Source organism: Sabethes cyaneus, chromosome 3 (genome assembly GCF_943734655.1).
Source record: "Sabethes cyaneus chromosome 3, idSabCyanKW18_F2, whole genome shotgun sequence".
In the NCBI taxonomy this organism is placed as follows: Eukaryota; Metazoa; Arthropoda; class Insecta; order Diptera; family Culicidae; genus Sabethes; species Sabethes cyaneus.
Window position 1 is genome coordinate 176,724,755 of NC_071355.1, and position 14,024 is coordinate 176,738,778.

General features: G+C 40.0%; 1 protein-coding gene across 1 annotated transcript in view; it reads left to right on the forward strand.

Moving 5' to 3' along the window:
* Positions 1 to 944: 944 nt before the first annotated feature.
* The window catches only part of LOC128743390 (zinc finger protein chinmo), a 65,809-nt gene continuing 52,729 nt past the window's right edge, over positions 945 to 14,024 (forward strand). Inside the window, exon 1 of the mRNA XM_053839954.1 lies at positions 945 to 1,059. Coding sequence (XP_053695929.1) covers positions 945 to 1,059 — 115 coding nt within the window. The remainder of the gene's footprint in view (positions 1,060 to 14,024) is intronic.

Consider the following 14,024-nt stretch of genomic DNA (forward strand, 5'->3'; position numbering starts at 1 on the left):
GCTCACTGATTCACTGATATTTTAGATTTCCGAATTTAGTTTTTTAAACTGCCTGCTTTTTAAAATCAACCGAAACCTGGCTGAAGGAAATTGATTAAACTTCGGAGCACTGGCTACGATTACTGTAATTTCGTTTGCCGTTGTTGGCAGTTCAAAATTATTATCACGGCGCGTCACTCGTGACGGCGCGAACGGCGCATTACTCGTGACGGTGCGTTGAATCCTAGTTTCTCAAGAAATGAATGAATGAATGATTTACATTTGATTTTATCATTCACTATTGTCGAGAATGAATGAATGTAGAGAACAACGCGAACATGACCGCAAATGATTCGCTCGATTCAAGTTGGCAATACTGAGTTCATTTCATCTGTACTAGAAACAGCAGAGAATCAGCAGTATATTGCAGCAATTCAGGCGCATTGCATAAATTGAATATTAGATTTCTTAGCACTGGTTATTCATAATTTATTTCGATTTTTTATGGGAATTATGACGCAAATTCGTATCTGTATATGCACACCCATTTGGGGAGATAAGGGATTTCGGTACTTAATGGAACTTTTTGTAATTAAACTAATGATCGAACTAATATTGTGGTTGGATGAACTGGATGCAATTTGTCTAAAAAGTGGTTTACCGTATTGAATATTGTTTTCCCAAAAGCCACCATAATTACTTAAACAATTCTATTTGGGTATAAAATAATCAAAGTAAACCAGTTGCTATGGATTCTACTCCATTTTCTCAAAATCATAAACAACCAGCTGTGTTGTACGCCATTTTCTAACTCCGCTGTTCTGTTCTTTTTGTCTACCTTGCAGAATCCAACACAGTTCGTCGCGCAAGTGACAGCTTGTCAACAGTAGCAGTTGTAGCAGCAGCAGCAGCAGCACCCTTCGAAAACGCCACGCCGAACCCAACCAAACCAGCCGTCAGTCACAATGGATCAGCAGCAGTACTGCCTCAAATGGAGCAACTACTCGTCGAACCTGGCGGCGGCCTTCTCCAACCTGTTCGATTCAGCAACGCTGACAGATGTCACGCTGGTCTGCGGAGGTGAGTAGCGTGTTTCAGTACCAGTACCAGAAGTAAAACTTTTTCCTTGGGTTAAGGGATCGATGCCTATAAAAATCGTGCTTCTGTTTTACGACGCCGTCGCGAGACGGATGTCATCAGTGATATCCGGCAGCGTTCAGATCCGATATCCGGTCCTTTTGCTATCTTGTCAAGTCGTGCCAACGAAATCGGACACACTGTGTGTACCGGAGTGAGCTAAAGATTTCTGCCACCGAGGCATTGATATGCTGCTTCCGGTCCAGACGGACCTATATGGGCTTACAGCTTACAGGAGAAAACATACACACTCCTTATTAGTTAGGGGTGAAATTCTAGAGGTGCGTTGAATATAGCTTGATAACATTAGCCGGACCCAATGGCACAATCTCGCGTCGCGAGCGATTACTTCATGTTACTGCAGGCTAGGACAGTGGATTTCCAGAGGATTAGACATTTATTCAAAAATTTATTACGCCTGCGATTGCGTAAATTTGAGAGTGAGGAAGCACAAGCTGAACTGTCAACACGCGCGGTGTTCAGTTCGAAAAGAGTTTTCATATATGGTTTCACCCCTTTCCGGAGCCAACGTTGGCCAAACAATGGCCGTGGATCGGACCGTAGAATGGTTGGAAGAATGGCGAAGTCTATTTTCTCCAAAATTCAAATGTAGCTGGTTGTAAAAGTTCTGTAGCTACGAAAGTTTGCCGGATTGCCCATCATCATAGGCGTTCTACGTCCTAGGCGGTCTGCTGTGGAGCACAGGAGCACATCGTTACTGTGTTGACAAGTGCGCGGAAATTATTTTTTTCCGCGTTTACTCTACCGACTACGAAAATTAAAAACAGGGGCGTACTGCGGGGCAATCATTTTATCACCATATTTTGGGAGTTTGAAACTATTTTACACTTAATTATCAACTTACTTGGCAGTAGGTAACATCACTTTTTATCTACTATTCTCGTATTTTACGCTGCTTATGAATCCGACTCTGTTGCTGCCGTCGGTTAGGTTCGCACCGGAAATGGTTTGCGGAGTGAAATCGGTTGTCGTAACGTATCCACTGTCCAGTACCGTTCGCTTGGTTGTCAGGCCAGAGCGGGGTTTGCAAGCACCTCGTATAATTGAGCCGAAAGGATTAAAATTTAATAATGTGTGTGCCGACCCGAACTGAACAGAGTAGCCGGTTGGTCGTCAGTGTGACGTGACAGGACTGCGATAAAATGTGTGTTATGAAAATTAAGAGAAATGGCTGGAGTTTTTTTTGCTGAGTTTTGAAAACGTTCTTTTTTTCTATTTGCTGCCCTTCTCTCCGACCGGATGCTGGAATTGCCAAACCCAATGACGACGATGTTTGAAGAAAATGTGGTTTAGTGCAATATGGAGTTGGTGATTTGTTGTAATTTTTTCTTTTGCCTACAAAAGCTAACAGAAATTTATGTTCGTTTCAAATCAAGCCGGAATGCAATAAAACAGCAATTGGAAGGAAAAAACCTACGCCCGGACAGAACAGAGCGGCATACCCATTCGGAGTTGATTTGGAATTGATTGCCGGAGGACGCTTGCTGGCCTACATCAGAGAAAAATTATTTCCGGATTTTGGCCTGCTATCGTCTTCAACTTGCTATGGGAATGAGAAGCAGTTGGTGGGTATAAATTTTCCCAGCGCAGTTTGCTACGCGAGTTTCTTTGCGGAAAATACTTTTCGATATCACGAGTCGTGTCCTTGTTGCGCTGCTGATGATCAGCTTCGACGTTGCCAGATGCCGCAGAGTCAAGAAGAGAAAATCAGGCATGGCGAAATTGAAAACAATTTTCTGCTACAATGATTCAGGCGAGGAAGGTGAAATTTATCGCTTAGAAGGGATCCCGGATGCGGCACAAGCAAACGTTGCACACACCGGGTAAGGAGACGCCCACCGTTCGATTGTTTCCTCCCAGCCGGAATATCTGCCAAAAATGTTAGAAATTTGAGCAATTTCAGCGATTTCGTTTGGATAAATCTTGGTCGATGACTGTGTGGCATAGAAATGGGTTTCTTTATCCTGGCGTTTTTTTGGAAGCCATCAAATGAGCAAGAAAGCTTCGCCATGACTTCTTCATGCTATGTCTTACGGTCATATCCAGCAGGATGATTAAAAAAAACTTTTAAATCCTTCTATCAGAGAGGGAAGCCAAAATGTAACAAATCATTCCATTGAATACTGATGACTGGTATAGAAAACCACTCAATATCGGTAATATTCATTTTCCGCAGTGTTTCATAACATCCATTTTTCTACGGTCCAACTAATCTGTTCGTTCACTAAACAGCGTACATTTTCTATGCAGACACCAGCAGGCGACGGTTACATACTAAATAGAGCGACCTGTGAGACTCCCTAAGTTAAAAAGCCTTCACGATTTCCGTACCTCCGATCAGCATTCTTCTGTGGGGTTTAATTTTCTAAATTGAATTCAAGTTTTAATCCAACCAATCCCTCAGTAGATTTTACCTCTCGTCAATAAGACTCCCATTTGACTTCACTCCCTGCCTTGTTCGGCCCTGCCAACCGATTCAATTCCGCAAGTAACGCGTGCCATTTTAAAATTTTCCATCTTCATCAGAGGCATCCGAAAAATCTATTTAAAAATTAAGCTGGAAATTTTTCAAACAAGAAACTTTTACCTACATTACGCTATTCGGCGAACTCTACAGTTCTAGTTCGTCTGCCTGCACAAGGATCCGTTTTTCGGGAGGGTTGTGGGTGTGGTGGAACGAACGGTGACGAGCTAGAGATACCAAGCCGAACAGCCTGTCTCCTGGCTGTTGCTGTTCTGTCAGAAACTTTTCACCTAAATTTCCCACCCATCAACATTCCGGCTCTCACCCATCTAAGGCAGCATCCTGTTTTGCAGCAAACGAAAAAGCTTCTAGTTCAAAATGCGTATTCATGAGGATTTTCTCAACTGCAAAGCGGAGTGTGGTGCGGTTGTTGGTGCGGGGTTATTTCACTTTTATCAGTCGAAGAGGAGATGCTCTTCCTTCGTCTGCCAAACCCAAGGCAGTTGTTCCCTGTGTCCTGGTTGCTCTGAATTAATGATGGCGATGCCTTTTTTCATCTCCTGCGTGTGCACTTGAGAAATAAATTAGTAAAGTTTTACGCCCGGCTGCTGTCGCTTGTGCGTTAGGCTCACACTTTTCGTCACTTTACAGCTCCGAAGCTTGAAGATTCGCCGGAGCGCAGGAGCGAGCATATTTTTTGCGTTGTTACTAGTACCCACAGCACCGTCATCATCGGAAAACTGTGATGAGGTAGAACCGCTTGCTTTCGCTGGCTGGAGCAGCTGTGTAGGTTTGTTTGTGTGTGTATGGATAAGTACTTCTTTCCTGTAAGTTTGCCGAGGCAATTCAAGTCGGCGATAATAGTGGAACGAAGGAGGTTGGATTGACTAAGTGATTTGCATGTGAAATTGGGGCAAATGAGTTTTGGGCAGTCGTAGCTGAAAGCGCTGTGGCTTTTTTGTAATACAGTAATCGGTTTCTGACATTTTGATGAAACAGTTACAAGTTCTGCAAAGCTGTATTTAAAACATTATGCTTAAAAATGATGTCTGGGTAAAATAAAGCTCAAAAAGTTGAAATCCAAATATCAATCTATCAGAATAATGTTTGTTAAAATCAAAAGTAAACATTTTGAATCTTAAGACTTGCTAGAAGATACAATGCCTATCCTTCAATACAATACGAGGTTCAGAAACGACGCAGCGATTTGGGAAAAGGAAATAATGTCCAACACATGCTGCCATAATAGACCGGCAAATTGCCTTAAGCATTATATAGAATTTATTGTTCTGTTAATAAAATTTATCATCTTTTAGTTTATTCCGGTGAATAACATTGCGAAAAAATTACATGCACCATAAAATTAACTTTTGAAGTTCGTCCGACAACATAAGTAAAGATATTTGAGATGATAATAAAATATAATTCAACTTACAGGTTTGTTTGAGCCTCCGGATCTCGTTTGAAATCTACGAGATATTATATGTTACATGTCCTAAAAAACAGTCATGCATGTTAATATCAAACTTGTGAAAGCCCGCACCGTACTGCGCGCCGTGCCAAAATGTTTTGCTTCGCTTATAGCCAATACGTTCTCAGTTTCGGTGCATTTTTCCGAAACGCTAATTAAACGAATATGACATCACACCTCGTAACAAATTTCTATTGTATGGTACGGTGCAATATAGGTCCAGAGCGCACCGTGCGGCACCATGCCACAGAATACGGCAGCCAAGCAACTTATACATTCGTATTCCTTTGTCAAAGGTGCCTTAGTAGGATCGTTGTACTTGCCCCGTAATTGTACTGTATCTGTATTCTAGCAGTCGGCTTCAATGTGTGTCAATAAAGAAGGGTCAAGTCTATAATGACGTTAAAGCCTAAGACTTTGCTTTGGTTTCTGGGTTGATCCCGTATCGCACTATGCTACAAGTTTGCGAGCGAAACCACCAGCCTACCGAGCAATACCGTGCTAGTGACGGAGTTGAAGTACGGTACTTACTGAAATACTGAGTCCGAGTTTTCTAACACCTCAGTCACGTACACAAAATATTAAGTATACAGAATAGAAAATAACGAAGAGTTAGATCATGCAAGGTTCGCTGGCACCGTGCGGTTCCGAGCCGAAGACCAAAGCACCGTGTCCGGGTTTTTTTCTTTCTGAGCTAACGAGCCAATACACAGCACAAATATTGCGTTCAATTATCAAAAACACCTCAGGGGCCACTCCCGGTGTAGTGGTTAGCATTCACGCTTCTCACGCTGAGGACCCGGGTTCAAATCCCAACCGCGCAAAAGTCACGAATGACCCAAGCTGTTAAAGTGACTATATAAAAAAACACCTGGCGCAATTCAAATGCAAGCCAGTAAGTATTTAACTTAGGTATGATATCTTAAAACTACTTTATTGGCATGCCAATTTACAACGGTTATGCAGCGGGACGCACTGCGATAGATTGCTCGATTAGATCAGATCTGACTTGCGAGTATGAAATGAAGGAGAGTTCTTGATAATTTATCAGCCACCTTGGCTTCAAGATACTAGAGAAGAAGAGCATCTCGTCACGATCTTAGGGGACATCCCTCAAGTCACGATGTGGATTTTATTGCGAACTCTCTAGATTCTATAGGTTCTGGTGGCCAAACTGGTCATTCTACCTTACTTTTCGGACTACGGTCCCATTTCGAACATAATATGGTTTTCTAGAATTGTTGGTAAAAGGCAGGCAACCCAGTTAGCACCAACTCGTATATCAGTGTATGAAAATTATCGTAAATATCTCTTAACAAATTCGAAATAGTAGCTAAAGCCTGATAAAGTGGGCCCAAGTTTATTTTCTATCGTATATAATGATAATAACTGACATACATACGATTTTTAACACAAAATGGTATGTACGAAGCGAGTCGCACCTTATCGGATATTATCGTATATAAATAATCATATAGTCGTAATGCTTAAAATTATTCCTAGTCACGTATATCGCCTCCAAAATAGTACGGATATGCCAATTTTGCGCATCACATACGATTTATTAGCCTGTATATCTGTACGTAATGCTGATTTTTATCTCTTATCTTATATACATATGAAAACGCTAGCTGGCAACTGCACACTGCACGTTCGCCGAGTGTGGGGTCTGCCCCGGAGTGGATGACCTCCTCTTGGTTTTCTGTTGAAGACAATTTCGGCTGCACTTTGGTCAGACATTCTGGCCAGTTGGTAAACCTAAGTGGTATATAGTTAAGTGGTATTATCTCTACTTTATCAGCATATTTGTATTCTTGCTACAATTTGTGACTCAAGTGTTTGCGCCTCATTCCGTTTTTCATAAATGACAGAATCCTTCGCTGAAAAACTCCAGGCAATCTTCGTTCTGCTTCCTTTAGCGCCTATGCTTAATGCCGGCAAAGAACAACCGGATGAATTAGTGTTCTGTACAAATTTTGTGTATTTTGTGCGACTTATCGAGCTTTGGGACTTAAGCTAACTAAATAATCCGTATAAAGTCCTGTTCGCAGCTGTATTATTTATTTTTTTAATTGACTGTTGTCTTACGATATAGCCTGGTGTACCTAATTCCTCCAATTTACTAGGTTGTTTACTGCCACCTTCTAATACCTTAGATACCGTGTATTTGCCACCAGATTTCGCTTCACCTCTTCTAACCAACTTGCACACTTAGTTTCTGGGTGTCTTATACCTAACCATCTTCGAAAGGTCATTGTCCGACATGTTTTTAACATTTCCACAATAAAAGCCACTTTTGGAATATTGGATTCGCCATAGATTGGCGCAAGTTAAAGTTTCATCCTCCTTTTGCATAATCCGTTCCTCTGTACACTGCCGAAGATCGTTCTTACCACTCATCTCTCGAAAACTCCGAGCACTCCCTGGTCCTCCTCGAGCATTGGTCCCGTTCAATGCCCGTAAGAAACAATCTGTTCAATGAGCGTCTTGTACAGGGAACACTTTGTACAGGGACCTAGTCTGTTCGACCGCAATTGTGTGTGAATCCCATAGTAGTCATGTTTTCCGCTAAAAATGTGCTTCCGAATTTCAAGACTAACAAAAAAAAAAAAAAAACAATTTCAAGACTAATGCCATTATTCACCGTTAACAGTAAGTAGAACTAGACAAATTCGAGGTTGACTTCCTCGCATTCTTCACCGTCGAACGTTACTGCCATGTTACTGACTTGTCCATGATCTTTTATAGCCCTTTGAGGTTGATTGTATCATTTGCAGCTTTAAAGTCGATGGACTGATGATGTGGTAGGGACTCTGTATTCATTGCTGAAATAGATGATCTGTGCAGGGCGAAGGTTTGGTTCGTCGTTGACCGTCCTTCAACCGTTCGTCGACTTGACTTGACTTGATAAATTCCCACAAATCTTTGAGACAATGAGAACGGCGATCGCCAGATAGTTCTCGTTGTCCAGCTTGTCACCCTCTCTTACAGATCCGGCAGGTAACTGTCCATTCTTACACTTTTCTAGTAGCTGTATACCAAGTTCATACAATCAGCCAGTTCAGGCCAGCGGCCGGCTTTTCTGGATTAATCAACAAAAGCTCCGCTCCGATGCGATGCCATCCTATCCAGCCGATTTATTGTTCTTAAGCTGCTCGATGGCATCCTTTCCAAGCAACAATGTGAGTTTTGTTGTACTCTTATGGCGGTTTTCAAGGCCAGTTTTGGTCTTAAGTACCATTATAAGTGTGTAATAAAACCAAAATTGTTACTTGGGTTATTTTGTGTGTGTGGATATTATTACTACGACCAGTATTTTGATCTATTGTGATCTTATCCAGGTGTTGTTCCGCACTTCGTTGTTATTGCAGTATCGCTATAGAGTGAGCGAACTGCTTATTATCCGTGCTTAAAGTGTCGGTGTGTTTTCACCCCTTTTTCCCTCTACGCTTTTTACTACTTTTCAGCCAATCTAGCTCTAGAACCAGGAAGTGCGGAGACTAATTACAATTTGTCCTTGGACAAGAGGCTTCATTCGCACCTCGAGCAAGTATCATTCTTATAACCAGTCCCGGCAAAAGGTTTCATATGGTCGGTAAAGCAGAGTTCAGCACAGAGTGAGGGTGTGTTTGTGTGTATGCATGTGTTTCTCACTACTTATGCATTACCACTCTCGTTCCTAGAACCAGGAAGCGGACCAAGCTATAATTTGCCCTTGAACAAGGGCAACATTCGCACCTCAAGCAAGTACTACTCTTATAACTTGCCCTGGCAAGAGGCTTTCATTGTTAGTAAATGCAAAATGCAGTAGGAAGGATGTGGAGGGACCTGAGAATAAACCCATGCTAAAGTCACTTAACATCGAATGGCCTGATTCTACTAAGATTCGAACCCACGACCACTCGCTTATCAAGGCAGACTCGGTAACCTTGCGGCTACAGGGCCCCCCTTGGGTTATCTTCGCCTATCATTGGGACTGACACCTCTTCGTTCTTCGTTTATCGCACCGACGAAATTGGTTTCTGCGCCGTCAGGGATTTCGGCCTAGGTGTCATTCAGTTGTTCGTCGAAGTGCTGCTTCTACCTTTCTGTCCCCTGCACGCTATGTCTGAAGGGTGCGATTATGCAACTTTGACGTACATAAAATTTTCTTTCACAACGTGTTAGTACAGGTTTCCACGATTCAGAATATGCTAATTTTAAAAAAATCCATCGGGAAAAAATTGAAAAAAGTCATTTTGAATATTTTAGCTGTAATCAACCGGGTACAGGTGTACGCACTAGTAATTCCATGAGCAAAAGTACTCCGATGTTGATCAAACTTTGTGGATTTGTGCTTTTTATGAAAATTTTAGACCACTTAGGATGGTGCTAAAATCATCATCTGTGTCATAACACCTCTTAAATACTTAACTCTCGGATACTTTTTCATTTCAACGAATCTGACAATGAGAGATTTTCTTCGTGTCCCCTCTCTTCCGCTTTTTACGGCGATACTAATGCATTTTAGCACATCAGCTTTGCACGAATTGGTTGCCGGAATCACTGGCTAACTAAATGTTTTGAAAATTTTCTTTTCAATGCTTTAGTTTCGCCGTATAAAACGGAAGAGAGGAGACACGAAGAGAATCTCTCATTGTCAGATACGTCGAAATGAAAAACTACCCAAAAACTTTTGAATCGCTCAACTGATTACAACAATTTTGATAGTAGTCGGAAGATATATTAGTATCTAATAAAAACGATGCATTGTAACCTATACTAATTTTTTCGAATAATATTGGTTTGAAACCCAAATCATCCAAACCATGACATGATTACAAAAACCTTGAACATGTTTCCATGCAATGACAACAATAAGATCCCAGCTTTTGTATTTTTTTGAAAGCTTAAAAGGTTAAAGCGGTAGGGAAAAGTAATGAAAATTTTTTGGGAACGGAGGGGAAAGAGTGGAAAGCTTGGTTCGACCCATTCACCTTCCAGCTTTAGACAAAAGGTAGGAGTCACAACGACAACTTGTTATACGTAGCTACCAATTACCGCCCCTCCCCCTTACCTTTCCACTCTTTCCTAACCATTCCCAAAAAATAGTTTTGTAAAGAAGAAAGATAGTGCTTACAAATTATGTTGCGGCCATCTTAGATCTTAAACAAAACCGAGTGATGTGGCAAAAAGTCGATTTCTTGTCATAATCTAATATGCGACACTTGGAATTGTCGCTCCAAAAATTTTTTCACCTAATTTGAAAGCCTCATCCTTTCTTTTTACAAAACCATGTCATTTGTTATTTGTTTATATAGCAAGTTTAGGGAATATCACACGATAAAAATGTTAAAGTTAGCCAAAAATCAACTCTTTTTAATACTGTTCTGGTCACTTGGCGAACGAGGGGTCCACTGTTTCGAGTTCTTTCAAGTGAAATTCTCCATATTTAACAATTTTCATTCATCAAGCACAAAAATTTAGATATTTGAAGATTTCGTGGCAGTAGTGGCATTCAAAAGTTAAGTATTCAAAAGAAGGTGTCAAGACTATGATGCTGATTTTTGGGACCAACCCAAATCAAGAGGGGGTACCGTAAGCGCCAAATTAAAAATACGGGTCTAAAATTTTCATAAAAAGAACAAATCCACAAAGTTTGAGCAACATCGGAGCATCTTTTATTATGGAATTACTAAGTCCGTACACCTGTACCCGGTTGATCACAGCTAAAATATTCAAATTGACTTTTTTCAATTTTTTCCCGATGGATTTTTTTAAAATTAGCATATTCTGAATCGTGAAGACGTGTACTAACACGTTGTGAAAGAAAATTTTATGTACATTAAAGTTGCATAATCGCACCCTTCAGACATAGCGTGCCCTGGCGGTCATCTGTCAAGATCCACTCTTATCTTGACACGTTTCGGCTTGCGGCATGAGGCCTTTGCGGGAGTTTCTGGTAGAACATCAGCGTTTCTAAGAATGGTGTAGCTGCTCCAACCCTGCATACACCTCGTCTTCCGGGTAGTGTTTTTTTCTCTTGGAATATTTAGATTCGCTGTATCTTCTTGTCTTCCTTGCTGCCCGCATACTGTTCTTCTTATCTATCTTCCTACATATAATGTCATACCAGTAGTTCGCGTGCGAAGTCAAGCTGCTTCAGCCGCGCAAGATTTAACCGTTGGTAGCGAATATTGTTCACTACGGAGAGTTTATGGCGCATCTTAACCATAACTATGTAGTGGTCCGAGTCAACGTTAGCGTTCGATAGGATCTGATGTCAATGGTGTCTGAGAAGAGCCGACAGCCCGTCAAAACGTGGTTAATCCAGGATTCTGTCTGATTTTGTGCGGGAAGAAGGTATGGTCATGTTCTTGGAGGTGGAATAGTCGACAAGTCTACTCGTTTCGTTTCGTTGGCCAATTTCGTTTAGGCAGTTGGTGTGCGCTGAACGCTCCAACCACCGCACAGTGGTCCAAATAGCGGAATACGTGATCGTGTGATATTGCGTCGAAACGCGAAGTTTTTCGCAAATAGTGTCTTTAGGAATATTTCTTGGTATAATAAGCCCCTTCTTATTTGATCAATCGCTGGGTGGTTAATTCCCTCAAAAGTGAGGTACGAAATTTATTTTCTCGCAAATTCGAGATACAGGTTTAGTACTTTTGGCAAAGTTGTAGTAAATATCAATACAAACAACTTTGTCAAAGACACTATACTTGTATCTCTTCATGGAAATTATCTATGAAGCGTTATTCTTGGACAAACCCTTTAAAACATTTTTTAAACCCTGACTTATTCTGGTCAACTTTAACGTGTTCATAGTGTTCTAGAAAGTTGTTTATCTTGCTAAAATCAACGTTTTTGTAGAACATTATTATACGTTATTTTCTGAAGTTCCGGAGATTTTGAACTTTTTTGGTGAAAAATAATACTTCTTTGGGCTTAAATATTTCCCAAGATGGCAAATGGTGGCAGATTAGGATACTAGCCTAGCAAGCCAGTCGTGGTATGTTCGTATCTTGGCTGGGCAGTGTTCCCAAGTAGCACTTGTAACTAATCATAAAAATAAAAAAATACAAAAAGGTTGCACAGCAGTTACATTTAGGATACTTGTAACGAGTTAGGTTACATAAAATTAAAAATAGTTACTTTTTAGTTTTCTAGTGACAAAAATCTCAAAAAGTTACCAGGTAGTTACCAAATGACCAAATTGAAACCATTTTTTCGAGCTGTCAACAACTTGGTCGTCGCAAAACAGTCACCTTTCAGTTACGAGTTACCAAATAGTTATCAAGTAACACAAATGAAACCTTTTTCCAAACTGTCATCAACTTGCTGGTCGCAAAACAGTTAATTTTCCGTCACGAGCAGTTACGAAGTCAAAAAAAGTCAGCTAGTAACATTTTCGCAACAACTTGTTCACTGTTCCTTGTAAACACAACGGATTAAGCAAAAACTAGATCTCAAGAATTTTACTAATGGTAAAGATAAACAATTAGTACACGGGTTGCAAAATGCTCTTGTAAATGCGTTTATTTACTTAATTGATGGTACTTGGAATCCTCTCCGCACAGACATTGGTATTAAGTAAACAAATTTTGATTATTCTCAAACGTCAAAACGATCAAGTTACATCGAAACGAAACCGGCAATGAAAATAGGTTACAGTGTAACTTAGAAATGACGACATAAGAAATAAGTGACCACAACAGATTTAATATTGGTTACCGTAACCGATAGCGTAACCAGGTCGAAGGCTAAGGTTACGTGCAACTAGAATGTAACTGAAATGTAACCTTCTATGATTAACACTGCTGGTAAACTGTATTATTCAAACTGAAACTATTCTTTGATATTAACTTAACACTTTCTTTTCACAACAATCACTAAAAACAACTTTTCCCAATATCTATGAACAATGTCTGCTTCATATCAATTCATGCAATATGCCGAAAACGATGCAAAACTTCCAGGACGATGGTGTAGTAGAAAACCAAAGGCAAAATGGCTATGAATTTTACTAAGTGATAGCGAAAACAATTTGTTTTTTAATGATTTCTAGATGAATGCTTCACTAATTCATTATTGCTAAGAATAAATTTAAAAAACCAGAAAATTAAAATTAAAATTTTTATATTTGTACATATTTGTTTTACAAAAAATCAATTTTTCAAAGAAGTTAGTAACGAAAAGCTAGATTAAATCAGAGCGCGTGAATTTTTCAAAGCTAGAATCATGCATTTCACCATAAATTTTAAACTGCATTAAAATTTGTGTTGAAATATCAAGCGAAATTGATACACTCTTCTATATTCAACAGTTAAATTTACTGCTTGACGTTGACAGCAATGGATTGAAACTATGCAATAAAAGTTTCAAGATAACTAATTTGCCACCAATTGAAAGCCAATTTACAGTTTATGTGTAACTTCAATACTAACCATTTTGTAACTACACATGTTACATATTGGTTATTGAGTAACTGTTAATGTAACCATATTTAGTTACATAAGTTGCGCTATTTCGGTTGCACAACTGTTATATTTTAGGTTACTGTAACCGAAGTTTTACATTCAAATTTGTCGCATATCAGCCGCTGCGACTCAATTGTGACAACGTGTGCTACTTGGGTTGACAGAGTCAAGTAGAATCGTTGCAATTGCCCCGTAATTGTTCTGTGCTCTAATAACAGGGTGCCTAGCCTGTCGATAAAGAAAGATCTAGTCTTAAAGTCTTTTATATTTACACCCAAGGCTATGCTTTTTTTTCACGAAAATTTCTCTGCAAACAGGCAAAATGTGAAAAATATTTGGTTCTTCTGCCACGAGCTAATTTGTGGTTTTACTTGATATATCTTTTTTTTCATTTTTTGCTTTCAAATCAGTTTTTCGTAGAAATTTGTCCAACACAAATTAAAGAATCGTTAAATGTTATTTCCGCATGCAGCTCTCGCACAAAATACCGTAC